Genomic DNA, 22,437 nt, shown 5'->3' with positions numbered 1-22,437 from the left:
TACCCGTACCGAATAAGCTAAATCAGTACGGGTATTTGGGACAAAATGTTCATCCCTAGTCTCCACATGGGCAACAAAAAACAAATCTGCGAGCTCTTCGTGGATAAAGCGGACAATATTGATGATGCGAGGGACCGGATGTTACAATAAAAATGAAAATTACAACGGTCTTTTGTCATATGGTCAGTGTGAATTAATATTATAGAACACTAAACAGCGAATTATAATTTGAATTATTTTTTCCTGAATTATAAAGCTTCACCTAAAAAGTTTACTCACTTTCACAGTTTCATATATATGAAAACAAAGTTATGACATTATTTTAAGAAAAGAGAATCTTCCTAATAATTGTAGTGCTCTGAATTATTGAAGTTTAATAAATTTGTAGCGTTGATGTAAGTAAAAGCTATCACTACTAGAGGTTATAGGTTTCAGCAAGGCCAATAATAATACTAGCTGATGCCAAATGTCGGTCCATATATCATATCAAGACATATACAAAAACACCATCCGAATTCTACCACACAAACCTTGCCTCATCCAATTGCCTTACCACCAAAATCAGATAACATGGTTCTGAAATTTTAAAAAATATTTAGGCTATTTTGTATGTATTACTAAAACTACTTTTATTACACAAACACTTTAGATGCACCCTACAATTGATTATCAATAGATTCATAATTAACAAAATAATAAAAAAAAAATCAGTGATTTCTAACACAAGATTTGAACCCTTATGGTACTACAAACACCCCCCCTTTAGATATCATCCTGGATGATATTTATCCATCTTGAACGAGGCATGGATATATAAGGTGTTCTATCCTTTCAAGTATATTTAGACCCCTCATTAGTCTAGTTTGTAAATCGTGTTAAAATCAACCTTGACTGGGATTACACCAACATCATTACACTCCAAATGGAATAATCTTAAAGAACTAGCTAAGACCTAATATTAGAAATTAAGCCAAGCGCACACACTCATCTATGAACCGACTATTCGGGACAAAATCCGAACAATCATCAATGAGCGGATGAGAGATATTTTCAATCTAATGTTAAGTAAACAAAGTATAAACCATGACATAGACAATTGATGGACCAACAAGTTTAGCTTCATTTATTATATATAAAAACAAAAAAGGGACAATCCTCACATCACATGAGATCTCCCCAATGTTACACATATTATATGCTGAAGCTCTGAATTGGACAGTGACTACTTCCCAGCAAATTTGATACACTAAGATTCAATATTCCCCACCCGTAGCCTGAATTTACTAAAATACCCGTATGTCATTTCATGAACAACCCAATCATTGTCCAAGGGTAATCAAGTCATTTCACTTCGATTAGGAAGGTAACACTACCAATAATACATGGTACTAACCATACATACACACATACTAGTACTAGAATTAATATAACAGTTGAACTGAAAGTTAATTACTGGCCATCTTTATCAGAGTTGTTTGATTCATTGTCGGATATTATTTTTTGAATCAATTCGCTAGTTTCGGCTTCTGACATCCTGTTTGATCCACTCGAAGACTGAGACTGAGTGTATGAATCAAAGAACTCTTTGTTCTCTTTCTTTAACTCATTCCACACTGCATAATGACATTAGTTATAATCATTATAGTTATCAAAATGGACTTATGATAATTTTGACTTATTTACTTATGAACGAGTTTGGTAACTTTAGTCATATAAAAATCTAGCAAAAAATGGAACAACACATATTGAAAATCACATGAAAAGTAATTTAGTACACCGCGTACTAACTTAATAGGTTTTTCTCTGAACTGTTTTAAAACCTTACCATAATTTTGCCACCTCTAGCAGTACAGGCTTTTAAGCAGTACCATGTTAGGTTATTAATGTGACAGTGATGATTGGGATCATGTAACAATAAGAAAACACATGAAAACTCACACTAAAGTACCCATGATCATATATGATTATGTTCATATACTAATAGTACTAAAAGTTCAAGAAACTCGAGTTAAAGTACGTTGTCACTTATATCATTAGCACTTTTTATGATTAAAATCGTGTGCGTATGGAAAAGACAAACTTTAATTTCACACCGAAAATAAGATCAAAATAAGTAAACATGGAGATATGATGTGTTTGTGCAAGCACATGCATGCTTGCATTCAAGTGATCAGTAGATTACTTTTAATGATAATGATAATAATAAAAAACTAACCGGTTGAAGTGATGACTGGTTTGATGTTTGCATGTTTAGAAAGGGCTTCCATGCACTCTTCTTTGCTCATGCGGAAGATCAAACACTTCTCAATCATATGTTGTACCTAAATCAAAAAACATACTATGTGATCACATATGACAAAATATTATGTAACATATATGTTTATAATTACCATCATACCATGTGGATGTATGAAGCTGAAGGGTCACTCATGTTATAATCACACTCTGTAAACTAATAGAAATTAATATGAACATGTATTAGAATGATCAGAGGTGACCATGAACAAAAGAAAATGCATCAGAAAGTTATATAGAGATATGAAAATGAAGGAGAGATGGTGAGGTGGGCCAAGACTCCATGTGGGAGATAGATGATAACTGGTGGAGATGAAACTAGAGGAGATTTGGAAATGAAAATTTCTGTCTTCTAGGGATCCTATTAGGCAGCCACCCTGGGTCCCATCCTTAACATTCTCTAAAGTTTAACACCATTACACCAATCCTAGTCGGAGGAATGCATCCTTACCATAGAAAGCTAGTGAATTGATCATCCTTAATAACCTCAACGAATCAGGGTGTGACAAATGGCTTTCTTTATCAAACCACTTGGGTATAACAAGTGAATTTACATATAGCATATTGTCGTGTTACGTTTAAACAAGTGAATTCGGTAATCAAATCCAAGTCCCAAGACACGATCGATGTTGCTCAAATGTATGACTGACTCTTTCTCTAATAATTAAATGAAAACGAAAACAAGAGATGCAATAATAATTAGCCTAGCAAGCCCATTATATATGCAATACTTGTTAAACTAGACGATATTTAAGAGCGGTTCGGTAAATCTCATGGGGTGGCTTGGAGGAGATTTAAATAATAATTCGTTTATAATTTATTAATAAGTTTGTCTTATTTTTATTAAGTTAGTCTTATCCTAAACGTATTTAAGTTAGATTCAAATTGTGTATTTGAATACGAGTAGGACTCGAATTAAGGGTGTTATATAAACCCTTGGTTCACATAGATTTATTAAGTTTTTCAGTTCGTCTTTTCTTAATAAAGTTGCAGAAGTCTTTTGTTTGTCAAAAGGATAAAGGCCACTGTCCAATTTCGTTTCTTATTATTAATATAGAATACGATTGGTGTGTTCAAGTAAGCCATGTGTAGTCATTCTTAAACCTTCTGTTCGTACAGCAAAGTTTATTAATTGTGTGCACAAGAATTAATTTGTTTGAGTCTGCACATAAGAAATGGCACAACCTTGAATTATTGGTCCTCTGTTTCTTTTCTTTTATTCGATTAAAGAAGCAGCAGTAAGCATACTTGATTTTCTTGTTCTACAAATTAATCAAGATTAGTTCTTGAGTACATCAGTTTGTTGTCGGCTCCACTTAGATTCAACAATACTAACTTAAGGAACAAGCTAACTAAAATTAGGAAAGATATCAAACTCTAATTCTGAACCAACACGCTTTTGTCGTGAATCATACCACCCGCGAGATCGATTAGGTTTTGGTTCATTCTTTCATTTGTAGACCATGTTTTGTTGTGGGGGTATTCATGCAAGTTAATTGGGAGAAAATCTTGGATTCTTTGAGATAGTTATCAAACTCTATTGATGTATACTTGCCCCCATTGTTGGATCGGAACCACTCAATATTGATCTTGGTCTTCATTGTGGCCACGCTTTTAAACTCTTTGAAATTTATAAACGGTTCCGACGCTGCCTTCATAAAGTATACCCAAATGTATCTATAAGAATCATCAATGAATGTAATCATGTATCTCATATCTTTTATCGGAGTTTGTTTCATCATATTGAACACGTTAGAATGAATAAGCTCCATGCGCTTCGTGGCATGATGACTCAAACTTTTATAAGGAAGATTTCCTCTACATTTGGTGTGAAAGAAAAAGTCTAAAGAAAAACATATATAGTTGATGTGAACTCCAAGTTATTGTCATTCAACTGCTACAAGATCAACAATTTCATAAGTTTGGGCCCCTATTGCTAGGGTCTTAAGACCCAATCAATAATTCAATTCATTTTCAATTAGACATTGCACTAGCTTTTTAAGGGTTATTACTTCTTGAATGTTTATTGCTAATGGATAAGACACACTTTCATTTAGCTATTGCAAGTCATTTTTAATAACGGGTCACATATATAGGACTATCTAGGGAAATTGTCATGGTCTCATGGTATATATAGTAACTCGTACGCCCATTTCATATGCATATACCATTTTTTTCATAGCAGGGACATGAATATCCATGAGAAAATAGTGAAGCAGAAGAATATTCCATCTTTTCTTCCGCAACCATCTTTGTTATACTTGTTTGTCTTCAAAAGAAATTTAGATCATTAAAATTTTAAGTTAGGTGAGCTTTGCCAAATTGGCAACCGACGCACACCACATTCGTCTAGACATTGTTCTTCAACATTTTGGCTACAAGGGACTTCTTGACCACTAAGGCAAGCCAGACGTAATCAGCGTAACCGGGACACGGATGCCAAAGATCGGTGCTTTGAATGTCTTGGTACTTGACATAAGTCGTTCCCGACAAAGAACATACATTGTCTCTTTTTCCTTCATTTTGTTATGACTTTGGACGAGGTCTCGAACTTATTGAATACCTTGACATCATTCATACCAAATAGAACTACAAACCCGTAGATGTAATTTGAGGGACTGAGAGTAAATTATTTTTCATACATGGAACGTGGTATACATGATTAAACATTAACTCCCCTTGTTTACTTGATTGACCCGTACATCACCAACATGTGCGATTTTGTGTCTCGAGTTGTTGGTTATGAGAACCATGTTATTACCTTCGTATTGGACCAAATTTCTTAGCCTCGTTATCTCTCATTCAAGTGATTTGTGATTTGAGAACCCAGAGTTAACCACCCAATCGTCCAAGGAATTGTCCCTGGCTTCGATGTACAAAGGTAAGGCCATCACATGTTCTTTGGTTTTAAAATAGGCTTCGACGTCCCAAGCCACTTCGAGTTTCTGATCGAGACATCACCGATTTAGCCAAGGCTTCTTGGCTCACGGGAAGGTTTTCTAGTTCCATTACATATTGTTGTGTCAGCCATATTTTAACCACGACTATGGAACTCCAGTATTCAGTTCTTAAACCATGTACTATAGTTCTTTTTAGTTTAGTATCTCCAATCATATCTTGCAGATCGAGCTCCCCAATCTCACTACACAAGGTCTTAAGCTTGTAGAGGTATTTCAGAATCATGAGATCGTTTTGAGCGATCAAGAGGAGCTCATTTTCATCGAGTTGAAGCTTCACGTCGTTTTTCTTGGAGGAAAGTATTGCCAAACCGTCCCATGCTTGATTTAAGGTTGCTAGGTCTTGTGATCCAAAAGCTCTTCTTCGATCATGATTTTCAACACGAACATAACTTTCCTTACCTTTATCCTCCACTTGTCGATCTCCCCGTTGGTGTAGGTTGATTCTAGGTTCTGTTGCGTTTAACCCTTGAACAACCTTCCATAATGCTGAAACTGTAGATACGAACTTATATATATCGAACACATGTTGTAGTTCTGATTGTTCAATTTCTTCACGCCATCAACAACTTGAAAATCAGTCATGTTTTATGGGTTGGCTCTACTACCACACATGTTATGTTTTAAAAACTGAAACCGGTAATCATGTCCAAGACCCAAGACACGATCGTTCTTGCTCAAACGTACGAGCTACTCTTTCTTTATAAATGAAAACGAAAAGAAGAGATACAATGATAATAAACCTAGCAAGCCCTTTATATAGCAATACAAAACATAAGGAACAAGCTACCTAGAAAAACTATAATTATATTCCAAACAAACACCAAAAGCACAAATGAACTTACTTTAGGATAGGTAACTTAACCGGATAGGTAACTTAACCCACAAGAAACTAAGTTTGATCTCTTCCATACATCCCATGAGATCGGACAGAACCACCCTACCAGTCATCGTTCGTTTAACATTTACAAAGTTAGTACTTATTATTGGTGATTTTAGAGTTATCAATCTCGTTTTATTATAATTGGGTTTATTTAAAAAAAATAAAAATTGGAAAAGAACATTGATACATTTAGAGATGATGTAGAGTGCAAACTCTTTCAACACTATTATGGTTTCCGACACCAAGGAACCTCAAGGGTAGGGGCAAATTGGTCCTAAGTTCGTAACCCTACCACCTGGACACGAAGGGGTCCAAGTGGCCATGCCCATAAGGAAAATTACTTCAGACTTGAATGGCTAACAAAAAGTTGCTTGAAAATTATTGTCATTAGGAATCAATGATAGGTTACTATTGATCTTAAGAGGTAACTAAGATTAGTTGCGACTGGTCTATGTGTGGTATATATGGTGTTCCTACTAATTGCTAAAAGATTAATAGAAACTTAGAAAGTTACTACTCATTATTGGGAAGGAATCCGTCAATAGTAAGTTACTATAGAGTAGTAGCAAGTTACTGCCAATCATTGGTATGTTCGAGTAGTAGTAATTACTAGGTTATTATGTACTACAATTAATTGTAACTATGAGTTTTTATAATGGTGAATTCACGACTTAGTTTTTCACTAAGATATATTTTCGTTTTCTACAAAACTTTTGCCTTACCTGTCATCTGTTATAGATTTCGTACACTCGAAATACTTATGAAAATGAGACGACACGATTCAAAAATCTAGTCAGGGGGATAAGATTTGAAATACAAAACCTAAATGTTTTGTGCTGGCATGTATAATATTTGTCTATTTGGCAGTTTCATGTTAGAGAAAGACACCAATGATCTTGACACCTTTAGTTTCTTAATACTCAATTATTGAACTCATTGTTGATCTTAATTAATCCAGGGAGATATTATGGCATCTCCATCATTCTTATACTGATCCACTGTTTCTGTTTTTTCTAATAGATTCTTGTCAAGTGGCTGATTTGTCTTCTTCCTTCTCTCAAAAAAGTAAAGTATATACAAGCTTCAAGTGGCACAAACTGTCAGAAGAAAGATCAAAACGTACACCTTAACATATCTGCTTGTTCAGACTTTATATGACTCCAATTCATCCTTAAACATATCGCGGAAGAGAACGTGTGGAATCTTGTAGAACAAAAGCGATTCACCGATAATTCGCAATGTTTAAAGTTATTTAAAGTTAAAAATGGTGATGCTAGTGTTTCATTTTAATACAGGTGAAACACATGCTCAATAGTCTAGACAACTTATAGGAGTAAAGTATGCATAAAATCTCATAGAATATTTGATACTATGTAACAAAAGAATTTGGACAGGCCCAGCTACATATATAGACAAACTACAAACGTCACAAAAGAACATATGGACATCACATATATATAATATATGTCAATGGAAAGATGTTCAAGTACTGGGGACCATGAACAATGCAACTTACCATTGTACAGTTAAATGAGAGGTGAAAACACCCTTACATGTTGAAAAGGATCATGACCTTATCTTAAAAAAGAATTAACCTAGCTACAACCACAAAATCCTTAAAGTTCCACAATCTGATTCGACACTGGCGTGTGTGTATGGGCTAAGCCTTATCTAACCTCATTTTGCTCTCGATTTGGCTTCTCCTGGCATTCAATGAATCTTGTAATCATATTCCTGGTATTCCATATAAAGTGACAAGGATATACAAAATAAATTAACTCAAACATATGAAATAAATTAAGTAAAATACTAAAATAAAGGGTCTCAATTCTTCGTTTTCTAGATCTATTAACAAGTAACGTTAACAGAACCTCCAATCAAATCTGTAGTTGACCCACAAATTGAAGTGTGAAATAGCTACAAAGGATAAGACAAAACACAAAACCTTGAAGAATGTTTTTTTTTTGGTCTCTAAATAAAGGTTAGAGTAAAGACAATTGAAAATCAATTTATTATATAGAGACATGTGATCTCTAATTTCCCTCCTGTAAATAAATATACAACTAGTAAATTTCACCTGAGGGCGGGCGCGTTCTATATCGAAAAGGATTTGTATCGAAATAGAAAACCATAAATATGAATATCAGTAATGATGTTGTTTGGTTGATATAGACATGTTGCCGGTACTCGGTATTCTGTACAAGTTATATCAAAATGTTGACAAAAAAAAATAATATTAGTTTGTATTAAATGTTATTTAAAAAGCTAACAATGATTTAATCGGTTTAAAAATGTATAGTATTAATAGTATAAGTGGTGAAATCGAAATTGCGTGTGCACGCCCGCGTTTTGTAAAATTGGGATACAATGGGGACTATATTCACGAGGTTGCATTTTTTTAGTAATGTAATGTGCTTTTTATAGTTAGGGGTTGTTTGGTTCATTCAGATCTGAATGAGCTTCTGTCTCATTTAGCAACAACAATAAGTCTGAATGATTTAAACCTAATTTTAACCATTAAGATGTTTTTTTTGTTTGAAACCATATAGTCTGAAGTCTGAATGAATCAGATGTTTACCATTCAGATGTAAACAAACAACTCCTTAGTCTCTTCATGAAATACAATTAAACAACAAGTGACACATCTTATCAACACTTCATGGATGGTGATTACCTTTTCAAGGATTTCAAGTAACTAGAAAATATACTCCAAATGAGAAAATATACAAGTAACATATATAATTTTCTAGTAACTAAGAGAAAAAAGTTTTGATGCGTCTATGTAAGGATTATCTTCTCTTCAAATGAAATTTGATGATTATTATATATAAGCGTCTTTGTCACATTTCAAATTGTTATGCAACCCCTTTCTTGACAATAAATCACAATAGGGGTGACTTATGTTAACCGGTGTGTTCTATTGAACCACCCCCTTCTCTTTCTTATTTTGTATAAGGCTTTAGGAGGTAGGGATCTTGTGGAGGTTTCAGATCAAACCCGAGCACCATCCTCCTGCCCTATTCACAATGACTTACTTCTTGTAAAATGTTCGCTGGACCGGTTGGTGAGCGTTCTTAATAGTGGTGAATATCATTTTGTTTTCAATCTAAAAACCGTTCACTTTTTGTAATTTTAAAAATAGTCCTAACAATCATCTACCACATCAAAAATATACATATACATATGTAGTTTTTGAAAAAGACATATTAAGGAGGGTCTAACACTCTAACCAGATTCCTAGATCTCTATCACTCCTAGCTAGCAAACAATTTTTTCCCTAAAAATTTACAAACATAACTTTCTGCTAATGAACACCGGCGAATCAAACAAAAACAAAAAAATATATATTTTATTATTTATCAGTGGTAAGTCGTCGACCAGGTGGATTACTGTCGGGGCATGCAACTTGCAAAACAATAAAAATACAAAACAACATTTGTTAAGTACCCTACTCACAAATATCACCATAAATCTCCGGCACACGCCTAAACATTACCTTAGTGTCTTTTTTTTAACAATCTTCTAAGCGTAATTTCTTATATATCGATTTATGAATCCTTTTCATATGTATTTAGCTCAAATATGTTGGCCTCTTCACAAATGGCTTGTCTTCAGTATATTTATAGTTCTCTCAAATACCAATTCAAGGCGTATCAAAAATGAAATCATGTGGATATTCTTTTCTCTCCGATTTTCTTTATTTGTTTTGCTTTGTATTTTCACTTATGTGCCTGGGTGTTATGGGCCCGGGCTGTCATCTAAGAAGCTCAAGTTGGATATGCGGGAGCCCAAGAAGGTGCATGAACACTTAATGACTTAAAGTCTAGAAATTAGTCACATGCATGCGACAGCTTGTTTGCAACGTTTATTTTTTTTATTTGAATAATTAGTAGTGAACTAGTCTTGAGGGAATAATGTGATGCCTAACGTTCCCCAAATTATTAGGAGTTTAACTTTTGAATTATTCATTTCCGTTCGTTTAGAAAAGGCTATATAAAACCATAGGTTTTATTAATGAATATGCATGAATTGAATTAAACAAATCTCTACATCTTTTTATTTTCTATCTGAACTCTTTCTATTTTATTTGGTAAAACTGTTCAACAAGAACCATAACAATTGGACTTCAAAAGTTATCAAACGATCATTTGGTCAAACATCATGTATCTTTATAGATACTAGTCAATATGTGTAATTAAATTAAATGCTCTCAAATATTTGTACAAATATAATACTGAGCTGTAGAGCCTTAGGGCCTTCGGCTCGGCCCTAACTATTAAAGAACTGATAATTTAATAACACAGAGTGAATTGCTAACTATAAAAATTTAGACTTAGGCAATTAGGGGTGGGTTTGGGAGACCCGCACAAGTGAGTTCTGCAAAAGTAAGCAGCGTCAACACTCGGCCAGCCTATAACCCCTCCATAAATTCATGCGCTCAATTGATTATGAGTGGCGCTGCGACCGACTCTCACCGCTCGCTTTGTTTTCCTTACTCATTAGTTTAAGGCAAGTTTTAAAGTAACACATATGCCTTGTATTTATACAACTAGGCTCTATCTTCATTTCTTCCCCTTGCCCGATGTGGGATCTCAACATATAAGAGACTTATTCTCTTTTATCAATCTAATCATTTAGTTATATTTCCACCATATGCGGTTTGAATCAATCGGTCGTCGAACTTTTCGCTTTCGGTTTGGTTACTGGATTTAAAGATCATGGAACCGTTCGTATGTTCTTTGGTTTCGGTGGGCTTTTGGTTGTTTTGTTTGTTCATTCATTTTTTATTTTGATTTACCTTGTTTGGTATTGTTAGTTCGTGAGATCCTTAACCACATCATGAGCTCCAACTCCAATACCTTTAAACTCCACGAACGAAACGTGTTTTCAGTCTTAGTACTAACAGATGAAGTTGGGTACATAATGAACATATTATTTCATACTCAAAAGGTTGTCACTTAGTACCCGTTGTGGGGTAACGCCTCTACCATCTCACAACCACTTTAACAAAGTTGTGTCCGACAATCCACAACATCAAAGGGCGCTAGCCCTTTAATGTCGTCCCGCAATTTGGGTGGGGTGGGGTTCACTTATTTCCACCAATCACATGCAAACACACACATTTATTTATTTTTATAAAATATAAGTTAAACGACAACGTGATAGTTAAATGATGGGTTAGTTAAAGCCTAGTGTTTGTGTGTCAATGAAATGGCAATTGGCAAGACGTCATGCACATTTTAGTTAAACCATTACATTTTAAGTTACCGTAATATGTTAATCATTTATAACTCCAACCATGGCATTTTAATTTACCATCGTCAGTCTCAACGCCTTCCAACAGACTAAGCTGTGTGACACCAAAGAACCAAAGACAATACTTAACTATCAAAATGTAACATCATGTGTGATTTATCTACATATACGGTATATGCATAATACGTATCGAGTGTAAACGCGAATACACGAGTCTAGTTTTTAACTTCAACCATACATAGTATTTCCGCAAACTTATTGATTAATTACAAAAACATATAGCCAGTATCATAGAATATACACCAATGATGACTCTCAAAATGTTGGACCAACAGAACTTTAAACATAACTTACAGAAACTAGCAACCCTATAAAGAATCAACACTTCGTTTGAATCACAAGAATATGGTAAAACTTCAATGTAAATGAATCTTTACTGAGACTTCCTTGGTAACAAGGGTTCCAAATGCGAGTCGGAATCTTTAGATACTCTAGATTCTCTTTCGCCAGACTCCAGTTTAGATGCTGATAGATCCTCGTTTCTTTGTGTTCCTAATCTTTCAAGAAACCTTGAGGGAGACGAATCAGGTACTTTTGGTGCGTCGTTTGGATTAGGAACGTGTTGGAGGCAAACTTGAACCGCATCATGGACTCTCACGAAACACCATTCTTTACCAATTTGGTCAATGAATCCAGATTTTGCAAGCGTTAATAGAACTTCTTTGTTCGGATTGGATATAGCTATCTGCATATTATAAAATCACAAAATTAGATAAAACGAAATCCGCTCCATCTAAGCAATGAAATTTATATGTAGCTGATCCAAGAGTTTGCAACGACATAATTGGACCAATTAGATCAGGGGTTGTCAAAAAGTCTCAGTTCGCTCGAAAAAAACTGTCTCGTATAAATTAAAGCCCAAATTTATTTATATATGTATATAAGTTAACGTCGTATGGCATTTTTTAATAAAAAAATAAAAATTATTGAAAATTCTCTTAATTTTAAAAAATCTCGTTTTGCTCGTTTAAAAGTAAATCCCAAATTATAAAACCCAAATTTTTGCATATATTTTTAGTTTAAAAATTTTGCATTATATGTATGTTACAAATACTAATTTTCAACTTTTATACATACTGGCTCAAGCTTCTGACGAGCCAGCCTCAAGCTCAACATTTCAGCTTGTTAAGATGAAAGACCTGGCTTGGCTTGGCTCGGCTTGGTTTGTAAACAAGCCGAGCCCGACCCCACCCCATCCCGGCTTGGCTCAGCTCGTTTACAACCCTAAACTGGATAGAGGCAGGTGGACTAGAAAAGGGCCCAACTTCAAACAAGCATCGCTTTCGCTCTGTTTGGAGTTACATGACCCATAAGTAATGGAGGAAAATGCCTCTTACACAAGCCACCTCCTAACATCCCAAATTCTTCATTTGGAGCTCCGACTTCAAATTTAACGTTTTTTCCCAGTTTTATCAACTTTGATTGTAATTTTACAACTTTCCATAATTCTAAAAAAAATGTGTACCTGGATGTCTCTTGAGGTGTATTCTTGATACAGTTCTTTTAGTGTTTGAACTGCACTAGAGTCAACATAAGTAACAGCTGAAAATGACATTAATATAAACATATAAATATATAATTAATAAATCATTTTGTTAACTATTAACTGAAAAACAAACTTACGAGCCATCTCCAAGATTACAAAATATATTCTCTCAACTTCTGGCCCGCGCTTGCTAGACTGATCAACCACAATTTCATACTCCCGGAGCCTAGTATTTCACAAAAAATATTTAAGTCTTTTTAGCACAAAAAAATTAATCAAATTTAAGCTGAATTTATGATTCTCACCTGTCTTTAATATAACTTGTATTTGCAAAATATATAGGTGAATCAATTCTAACAATCACAATGCCATTGTATGTGTATGCTTCCGGATATTGTTGGATGTTCCTGTAAACGGTGGTCCCCGGAAGTCGTCCCAACACAGCTGCAATAATACAAATTTATTATCATTAATCAATCAGAAAAACATTTTCTTAGAAATAAATATGTAAATGATAACCTTACCAATATGCGGGTTTGCTGATTCATGGATCACAAAAGCCAGAGAAAAACCAACCTGCATATCAAAACACCAAACAGTCAATTAGATTAGGTAACTTTTAGAATTTGTGTGTGTGTTGGTTGGGGGTAGCTTACCCCAACAAGGACACCGATTTCAATACCGAGGAACAAAGTGGTTGCACCAGTAACTGCCCAAAGAAAGAAATCTTTCTTGTCTACTTTCCATAAAAATATAGCCTCATCATAATCCACCTTTACAAACACATAATTAAAAATATTAGGATTATTTGAGTTAAAAAAACTGGAATAAATATTCAAAATGAAAAAGAAGACCAGAAGGCAAAATAGAAATCAGATTATAATAACAATACTGACCAATCCAATGACAGCAGAGATGACAATAGCAGCAAGAGCACACTGCAGAGATTAAGAAAATACTTAATAATAATAATAATAATAATAATAATAATAATAATTTGACAATGATGTCATAGTTAAGGAGTAAACCTGAGGTATAACTTCAAATAATGGTGTCATAAATTGTAGAGCACAAGCCATTATAACGCCCATGATGATTCCAGATAAACCAGTTTTCGCCCCACTTTCATGATTAACTGCTGACCTTGAGAAGGAACCTATAACAAATAAAAAATAATAAAATGTGTAACGTGTATTTTAACTATTATCAGATTTGTCCACGCATAATAATAGCCCTTGCACTGATCTCACCTGTTGACGGGTATGCTGAAAACATGGATCCACATATATTAGCCACACCAAGGCCAAATAACTGTTAGAAAACAGCAATATATTTTGTCACTTTGGCTATAAATAATTAAGGATATTATGATAATATAAACTTATTGTTGTTTATTTGGTTATAAATCACACCTCTTGATTTGAGTCCAGTTCATATCCATTTTTTGCTGCCAGAGCTTTAGCAATCCCCACAGATTCCTGCAGTAAAACTTAATCATTACATGGGTAAGGTAATAAATTAACTAATGATCATATTCAATTACACAGTAATCTTATTTACCAGTATAGCCACACCAGTAATGAGGAATGCGGTCGGGATTAACGACTTGACATAACTAAAGTCTTTAGGGATGGAGAATGGTGGAAGCCCTTGAGGTATATCTCCCACCTGAAATATTTTATAATAGTGTTTTAGAATAAGAATACAGAAGATACAGAAAGTAAATAGCTTTCTCAGAAGAAGAAAATATTCATTAACATGTACTGAAGTTAGCTTCTATTTGCCAAGAATTTAACAAACACTTGCATTAATTTCGCAAAATTCATTTTCTTTCCAGCTGAACAAGTAAGCAGTATACCAATCTGAACCAAACATATTAAAAACAAAACAAAACTATCCCATATTCAGATTCTTGTTTAATTATCAACAGATTAACGGATGCATCATATCATAAAAACAGTCACCAAATAATTTTAGAAGTTCAATTTTTTCATAAAAAGCCTCTCTCATTATTCTCACCAAAGTAATGGAAGAGGGATGAAATATTTTCACAAAGGCAGTACCCACAACAACAGCAGTGAGAGGGCCCCCTGCTCGCAGGAACCGCAAATTCTTCCTTGTTTTCCCCTGTAAACATAACCATCAAACTTAATAAAAAAAATCAAGTACAATGGGTAAGAAAATAATAAACTGAAAAAAACATGTACCAAATGCTTCATAACTAAAATAATTGCTAGGATGAAACTCCCCATCAAGAAAGGTGGCCATAAGAACTACAGGCAATGAAAATTTGTCAATGATTAGAAAAAATAATTGAGAAAATATAAGTAATAATGATTTATCTATTAACACCAATAGAATATAAATCAGGTGAAAAATAGGATACCTTATCTGCTCCTGCTATAATACTTTTGACCAATGGAATTATTTTGCTACTTCGGTCCACATCATATCCCAGAAAATACTTTGCTTGTGATAAAGCAATAACAAAAGCTGAAGCAGTTGTAAAGCCAGAAATTACAGAGTGGCTGATAAACCGAATGATCCATCCAAGCCTATAAACATTAAGAGAAAATACATAACTAATTAAACCGTTCGATAGTTGATGCTAATTAGAGAACACTAATTTTACCATTTAAAACTGATATAACTTTTAATAATAAAAAGGTAGATGAAGAAAAAGTACCTTAAAAGCCCCATTGTGCATTCTAGAATCCCGACCATGAGTGACAACAATATCGCGAGTTCTGTATACAATTCACCAGATGAATCAAAACTGCCAAGAACATTAGAGACCAGTAAAGAAACCAATGCTACTGGACCGACTGCCAGCTGGCGAGATGACCCGAATATGGAATACACAAATACAGGCACTAATCCAGTATCTGAAATGAACGATAATAAAGGAACAGTTAAATTGATCTTCTTGTGATCACAGCATAAAACTAGTTTCTAAAAGGACCATATGTTCAGCTTACAAAGTCCATATATCGGTTGTAGTCTAGCCAGCTTTGCATATGACATAGACTGATCACACAAAAACAGAAATAAGAAAAAAAAAAAGGATTAGACATAAATGATTAAACATTTATATTTATGCAAATAATGAAACTATGTTTAGGAAGAAGTCTATCATCTTCACAATATTAAGTACACAAAAACAATTTCCTGGTGCTTAAAACTCTTTTTGAACAATATGAGTGTAACCTTTTTCAAATTGATACCAAATTTTGAAAATGGAGACAAAGCTCATCATCCACCCATAGGGCTGGAATTTAAGACACGGACGTTTTAACACGACACGGAGTTAAACAGGTTTGGATGTGAGCTTAACAGGTTTCGTGTCTTAATCAGGTCGACATGACATGATAAAAATCATGTCTGAACAGCTTAAACCTGTTCCTGATCATACCTAGTTATATTTTTATTATACATATTATATTACTAAAACCGACACGTTTAAGGCATTATAAAAATCGTGTCTCCTTATTTTTTATTTTTTTTTTAAATATACATATTTATATTACTAAATCCCTATCTGCTTCTTTTAGTCAATTAGTCCTACGACTACCTCCTTCCTTTACGCCTCTACGATTCTACAACTCCACCACTACCCATCGTCCAATACTCCGGAGTCCGGTCACCTCTCCAGTTATTAATCGTGTTAAACAAGTCGCATCGTGCAACACATTTATAAACAGTTTCATGTTCGTGTTTGAAGAAAATGGCAAGATCAGTTTATCGTGTCGTGTCTGACCAGTTTAACACGTTTAGATCTATTTTGCCAGAACTGAATCTATCAATTACACTAAATGATAAATCCTATATTTAGTAACAGATCTGAATGTGACTAAAACTTCATCAACAGCCTAGTCATACACACATATCTTCTAAACAGATCACTTAACAAACATTATAACACGATAATTAATTAACTAATTAATTAATTAAGTGAGCACGTGTCAAATTACTATCCAGCCAATTGAATGCATCCGAATAAAATCAATTCCACTATTCTAATTTTCTAATTTCTAGTCAAACACTTATCAATCAATCAATCACCTGCGGAACGAGCATGATTCCGACGGTGACGCCGGAGATGACGTCAGGCTGCAGATTCTGGCGCCAATTGTACGTACGAATCCACCTGGAGCACGGAAGGAACAAATCGATCCAGTCTACGGTCTTCATCCGCTTCACTTTCGACTTCCATCGAGAAAACGACGTGGCGGAGGATGATGACGGCGTGGTGGTGTCGGCGTGTTGTAGAGGTATGACTTTGACCGGACGAGTTCGTGGCATGGCGGACGCTGATGATGAGACGGACACGAGGTCAGAGAGACTGGAGGATGCGTAGGTTATCTCCATGCGCATCCCTGCCTGGTGTACGTTTGAATATTATTATTATTATATTATTATATTATTATTATGAGTGAAGAAGCCGCCGCCGATAACCACGACTTAATTCATTTTTACGATTTGATTTGAAATGAAATCAAATGAAATGAAAGTCTATTTTGGTGTTTGTTAAGTTCCTTGCGTCAACAATTTGTAGGTCCGATTAGTTTATATTTTTCACCTTAACAATTTCTATTATTAATTAATTAATATTTAATTTAATGAAATTTTACCCTTGGTAAAAATATATAATTAGTTGGTTATTTTTATGGATATATGAGTGAATGAATAAATTAGGGCTTTAATCATTGGTTCAAACTTGATAGAGAGCGAGGATATACGGATTCCATACGGTTCATGCGCATCAGGTGAGTACAGTTTCACGGCGATCGAGGAATGGACATTGGGCATAGCCTCCAAATGATGGGTTTACACTTATAATCATCTGTCGTTCAAAAAATAGATTAAGTCGACTTGAACGTCGAACGAGGCTTGGCTTGTTTATTAACCGAACTAAGCTAATTGGCTTGTTTACAAACATAGACGAAATTAAACGAGCATTTAGCAGCTTGGATGGTCCTATGTAAGATGTCTATAGACATAATAATCAAAATTCATGTATAACCTATATAAATTATTTAATTTTAAGAAAAATAGCATTTATTTTAAAAGTGCACATTGAAGGTTGAGTGATTTTGTAAATGACTTATGTATTTAATGAAAGATTTTTGTAATTAATTGGATTTAGGATTATAATTAAAGGGCTGTGTATTGTCTAAAATGCAATGTATTTGGTCAAAATATATGTGCAAGATCTACTGTATATTTATCAAGTTATCAACCAAGCTGAACATCAGATATTTGTTTAGTCACATTAAAACAGAAAGCCTGTCAGCAGGAGATGTATGTCGTGCTAAGATCTGATTTCTAATGATACATGATGTACCTGGACTCTGTTCTTCACCAAGTTCATTCCATCTATGGTGTCCTCCTTTTGTTTTATTATAAAATCAAATAGTTTTCTGAAACAGTAATAACACTACAAAGAAAACATATTCCAAATTGTTAAAATTTATATAATAACATGTTTTAAGAAATTTTCAGTTTTGTTTTTTTATCTTATTTAGTAACATGTGATTGGAATGAAAAAACTACTTTGAAGTAAACCCAATTTGCATGGAGATCGGAAAAAAATATACAAAACTAATCAAATGAACTAAATAAACTAACTTAGGTGATATAATCTAAAGGTTGTCCAACACTGACTTGAAAATTTGTTACTTTGCCCATTGATGACGCGAGAATTAAAAATAGCGAACTGAATGAATATTTGAAAAGAATGAATATAAACAATGCCAAAAGCTTTTGTTCGTTTCCTAACTGAAACCAAGTAAACGAACAAACAACAAAACAGACGGTTCTTGAAACCTCCCATTCCAAATCGTTGCTTGCATGCACACAAAATAAAATTTTGAATTAATACAGTTATAGCTAATAAAGTTAAATAAAATGAAAGTCTAAAATTCTAAATCCCTAGTTTATTTTTGTATAATCTTAGTGGGTTGGCCTTGTTGTCAAGTAACATCTTTTGATGAATATGTATAGTTACTTTGTTAACCTAACCATTAATTATATTGTTGTTATTATAAGTTGATTTTGTACAGTTCTGTTGGGATTCATTTGTTATTATTAGTGTGATGAGTGCTTCGGCTTTTAGAGATCAAGTCCATCCATGTAACGAAAACAAACAGCTAGGGTAGTCTATATGCGATTTACTTGGAAAGTCATCCCCGAGTAGATAATTGTAAATCAAAAGGGGATGACGCCTCTATGAGGAATCATATTTTTTGTGGTAGTGAAAAGATCATTGTAGTCAGCTTTGGAAGATCAATATGACATCCCATACGCGATTTACGTATTATCTTGTTCATAGTTATTTTATAAAATAGCAGTAGTGTTCCATTTAGGTTGCATTGTGGTTTAATTACCGTTAAAATTGGATCAAAATGTTATCAATGCCATAAGTGAGATTAAAAGTGTAAATATTTTGACTTTGGTGTCAAGTGTGCTACTAATTGGAACCGATGATTTATATTTAGTAGAATATGTTTTGCGATTCAAAAGGGGGATAGCGGCGCAGCTTGTTGCTCGCTTACCCATTATCCAGATGTAGCTCGGTTTGTGTTATATTTAATATAAACAACTATATTTGAGAGTGAGAAAAAAAATTGGCATTAGAAATTCATGGATATATAGTGTGGATGCCCAACATGCAAGAATTTGTACCAAGCATGCAATTTGTGGAGATTTATAATGTTATAGAATACAATAGCTTAGAAAACTCAGATCTACTAATTAGAATTTTTCGGATGGGTTTGATTTTGGGTATATGTAAGATAACCAAAATAAATAATAAAAAATGAATGTGTGAGTTTTTGGTGCATTTTGATATACGTTGAAATTTTATTTTAAAATGTGTTGTACCCATATCACTACACTCTGTTCCCGAGTTTCATTTAACAAGGGAAAAGAAAGGAAAGGAAATTAGAAGGAAAACGAAAGGAAAAGAAAAGAAAATTGTGATTTCATTTTGTGTTCCTGAGTTTAAATGAAAGGAAAAGAAAGTAAGCATTTTATGTGTTCCTGAGATGGATGAAAAAGAAAGGAAAGTTTCATTTTTACCATTATACCCTTTATAGAGATAATTAAATAAAAAATACTCCAACATGCCAAAAAGATTATGTTTACTAGGGATGAGTTCGGGATGGTACCGGTACCAATCCCGAAAAGTTGAAATATTTGGTACCGGTACCGAAATGTCCGATCCGTTACCGGTATTTCGTGCAAAATTCGGGAAATATTGGAACCGTACCGACCCGTACCGCTACCGGTCTCGTACCAATATCGTAAACTCAAAACTTGATACCGATTCAGACCCGACGGTACCAAATCGGTACAGAATTCGATACAAGTTTTGAAAACACTTATCCTTGATGTTTACTCATGGTGTGCAGTGTGCACCAGGTGAATATGTGAATGGCTGTGAGCCAATTTTAACTCTTGGCCTCTAAGCATCATAAATCACTCATTTTTGTTACGAGATTATAGTTATCTTCATGTGTTAATTATGACTAGTTTTTTACCACCCGCGCGTTATGCTGGGTTTGTATGTACGTTGATTAGACATTGAAGCCATAGTGGTTACACTGTAATATGGTCATAGTCCTTAAAACCTTAGTATACATTATTCTTGAAACTTAAACCTTAACATAAATTGTTGAATATATACTGCAATTTTCAAAGAACTTTTGAAGTGGTGCCTTACCGCCTAACATGTCTATCCTCATATTATACAAAAGGTGAGTCTATGCATATCTGTAGCCTTTTTCTACTACCAAAGTTGGCTTTTTGTTTAGCCTAATGTGCTTCATCCTTTTCTCGCTTAGGCTTGTATCTGCATATGATTTACACACACATATTAGATAGTTGTTTATGAAGCTTGCAAGTTAAAAGTTATATATGTGTACCTGGTCACTCTCCACCAAATCATTACCACTCCTGGTATACATCATTGTTGTAGATCCAAGCATATCATCTAAAAATCGACAGCGTTGAAGAAGCTCCCTAACGGTAATTTAGTCAATTCACACTCTAATTAGCATATACCTTTATTTGTAAGCAATCTGCAACCAAGTGAAACAAACTACTTTTTCTAGTCAAACTTATAATTTGAAGAACATAAAAATTCTGTAACTTTACAAACTCTATGATCCTTTGAAGAATCATTTGCCATCTGTTTGACTGCATTTACTGTGATGGGACAATGGCTAAAACTTATCATATCTGGCATTGAAAATATTGTATACCTCAAACACTTTGTGAAGGCCTGATCTCACTTCATCAGAATCAGAACAACCTGTAGCAACCTGCATGAGTTTGTGTACCATGTAATATACAAATTTATATTTTGTATGACCGGTGGTCAACAGCGGGGTCAATGTTTCTGTTAACATTGAAGTTTGACATCTTTGTTTAATGGATAACTTTTATGCTTTTATGATAAGTGAATTTAATTTGTTCGAATCAGTTCATTTTAAAAAATTTTAACAGCTTATAACACCCAAGATATATCGTTAACACCTAATAATAATGCTCAATATAGGAAAAACCAGCTGGCCCGCACCAGTTACATAATTGTTTTCAAAATACATAACCAAAAACTACCAACAAAAAGAAATAGAAATAACGTCATCAGCGTCTGAGTTACAATAACATTATATTTTGTAACTATTTTGACATATCTATTTCATTGTTTGGATACATCAAATAGTTAATCCACATTTCATTTGCAATTGAATTCCTTAATCCGTCCACTCCGATACTACCCTCATGCGCATCTCTTGTATTACGATGCTCTTCCTCTTCGGGCCCATTTAACACCTCGCGTATGACCTCATCTTCTAGATCTTTGTCATGATCTTCCTCTAGTAAAAAGTTGTGTAAAATACAACATGCCAAAAAGATGGAAGACTGTGTTTCACAAGAGTAAAATGGTTCCGCCTTACTTCTAATAATAGGAAACCTCTTTTTTAGAACACCAAATGCCCGTTCAATTGTGTTACGTAATGATGCATGACGAAGATTAAACAATTCCTTTGCATTCTCAGGGGCGCGAGTGGAGTACTCTTTCATATGATACCTAACACCTCTATATGGCGTCATTAAGGTACTCGTATGAGGCAAACCCGCGTCTACTAAGCAGTATTTGCCTACAATTATTATATAATTAGTATTATCTTAAAATATTACACAATTAAGTAAATATGGTTTAAGATTACCTATCGGAATAATTAGTTTATCTTCTCTGGTTAGCGCATTCTTTATAATTCTTGAGTCTGATGCAGTACCCTCCCAACCAGTTAAAACATATGTAAACTTCAAATCAAATGTACAAGCAGCCAATACATTTATTGTCGGGTATCCCTTGCGACCGCGATATCTAGGGACATCTTTATTAGGTACTCTGACACGAACATGTGTTCCATCAATTGCCCCTATACAATCCTTGAAAAAAGGATAAAATCTCTTCTTTTCTTGAATTT

General features: G+C 34.1%; 2 protein-coding genes and 1 non-coding gene across 3 annotated transcripts; all 3 read right to left on the bottom strand.

The window, feature by feature from the left end:
• Positions 1–1,003: 1,003 nt before the first annotated feature.
• On the bottom strand, positions 1,004–2,944 carry LOC143580519 (uncharacterized). The gene is made up of 3 exons (XM_077063521.1): positions 2,399–2,944; positions 2,216–2,321; positions 1,004–1,613 (listed from the first exon to the last, which is right to left on the bottom strand). Exons 1-3 carry the CDS (start codon positions 2,429–2,431, stop codon positions 1,450–1,452), a joined length of 303 nt encoding a protein of 100 aa, XP_076919636.1. The 5' UTR covers positions 2,432–2,944; the 3' UTR covers positions 1,004–1,449.
• Positions 2,945–10,484: 7,540 nt separating this feature from the next.
• On the bottom strand, positions 10,485–10,648 carry LOC143583594 (U12 minor spliceosomal RNA). The gene has a single exon (XR_013144208.1). It is a non-coding gene; the product is annotated as a U12 minor spliceosomal RNA (small nuclear RNA).
• A 1,105-nt stretch (positions 10,649–11,753) lies between these two features.
• Positions 11,754–17,384, bottom strand: LOC143582421 (sulfate transporter 4.1, chloroplastic-like). Its single transcript, XM_077064992.1, has 17 exons — positions 17,000–17,384; positions 15,916–15,964; positions 15,624–15,822; positions 15,324–15,492; positions 15,145–15,210; positions 14,957–15,064; positions 14,498–14,605; positions 14,350–14,415; positions 14,188–14,248; positions 13,966–14,093; positions 13,834–13,875; positions 13,594–13,710; positions 13,462–13,513; positions 13,243–13,381; positions 13,075–13,163; positions 12,917–12,993; positions 11,754–12,136 (listed from the first exon to the last, which is right to left on the bottom strand). The coding sequence occupies exons 1-17, from the start codon at positions 17,309–17,311 to the stop codon at positions 11,825–11,827; spliced, it is 2,094 nt and encodes a 697-aa protein (XP_076921107.1). The 5' UTR covers positions 17,312–17,384; the 3' UTR covers positions 11,754–11,824.
• Between the last annotated feature and the right edge of the window lie 5,053 nt (positions 17,385–22,437).

The sequence above is a fragment of the Bidens hawaiensis genome, unplaced genomic scaffold (genome assembly GCF_021521415.1).
Source record: "Bidens hawaiensis isolate Kalapana, Puna unplaced genomic scaffold, B.hawaiensis_p1.1 tig00001511_1, whole genome shotgun sequence".
Taxonomy (NCBI): domain Eukaryota; kingdom Viridiplantae; phylum Streptophyta; class Magnoliopsida; order Asterales; family Asteraceae; genus Bidens; species Bidens hawaiensis.
Note: the sequence above shows the minus strand (reverse complement) of the source record. Positions and strands in the feature narration are given on the sequence as shown.

Coding starts and splice junctions, on each gene's coding strand:
- LOC143580519 (XM_077063521.1), bottom strand. CDS start 2,431: ATGAGTGACCCTTCAGCTTCATACATCCACATG. Junction 2,322..2,398: donor CAGCTTCATACATCCACATG/GTATGATGGTAA, acceptor TTTTTGATTTAG/GTACAACATATGATTGAGAA. Junction 1,614..2,215: donor ACCAGTCATCACTTCAACCG/GTTAGTTTTTTA, acceptor GTCATTATGCAG/TGTGGAATGAGTTAAAGAAA.
- LOC143582421 (XM_077064992.1), bottom strand. CDS start 17,311: ATGCGCATGGAGATAACCTACGCATCCTCCAGTCTCTCTGACCTCGTG. Junction 15,211..15,323: donor TTATAGCAGGAGCAGATAAG/GTATCCTATTTT, acceptor CATTGCCTGTAG/TTCTTATGGCCACCTTTCTT. Junction 13,711..13,833: donor TCTCTGCTGTCATTGGATTG/GTCAGTATTGTT, acceptor GTGTTTGTAAAG/GTGGATTATGATGAGGCTAT.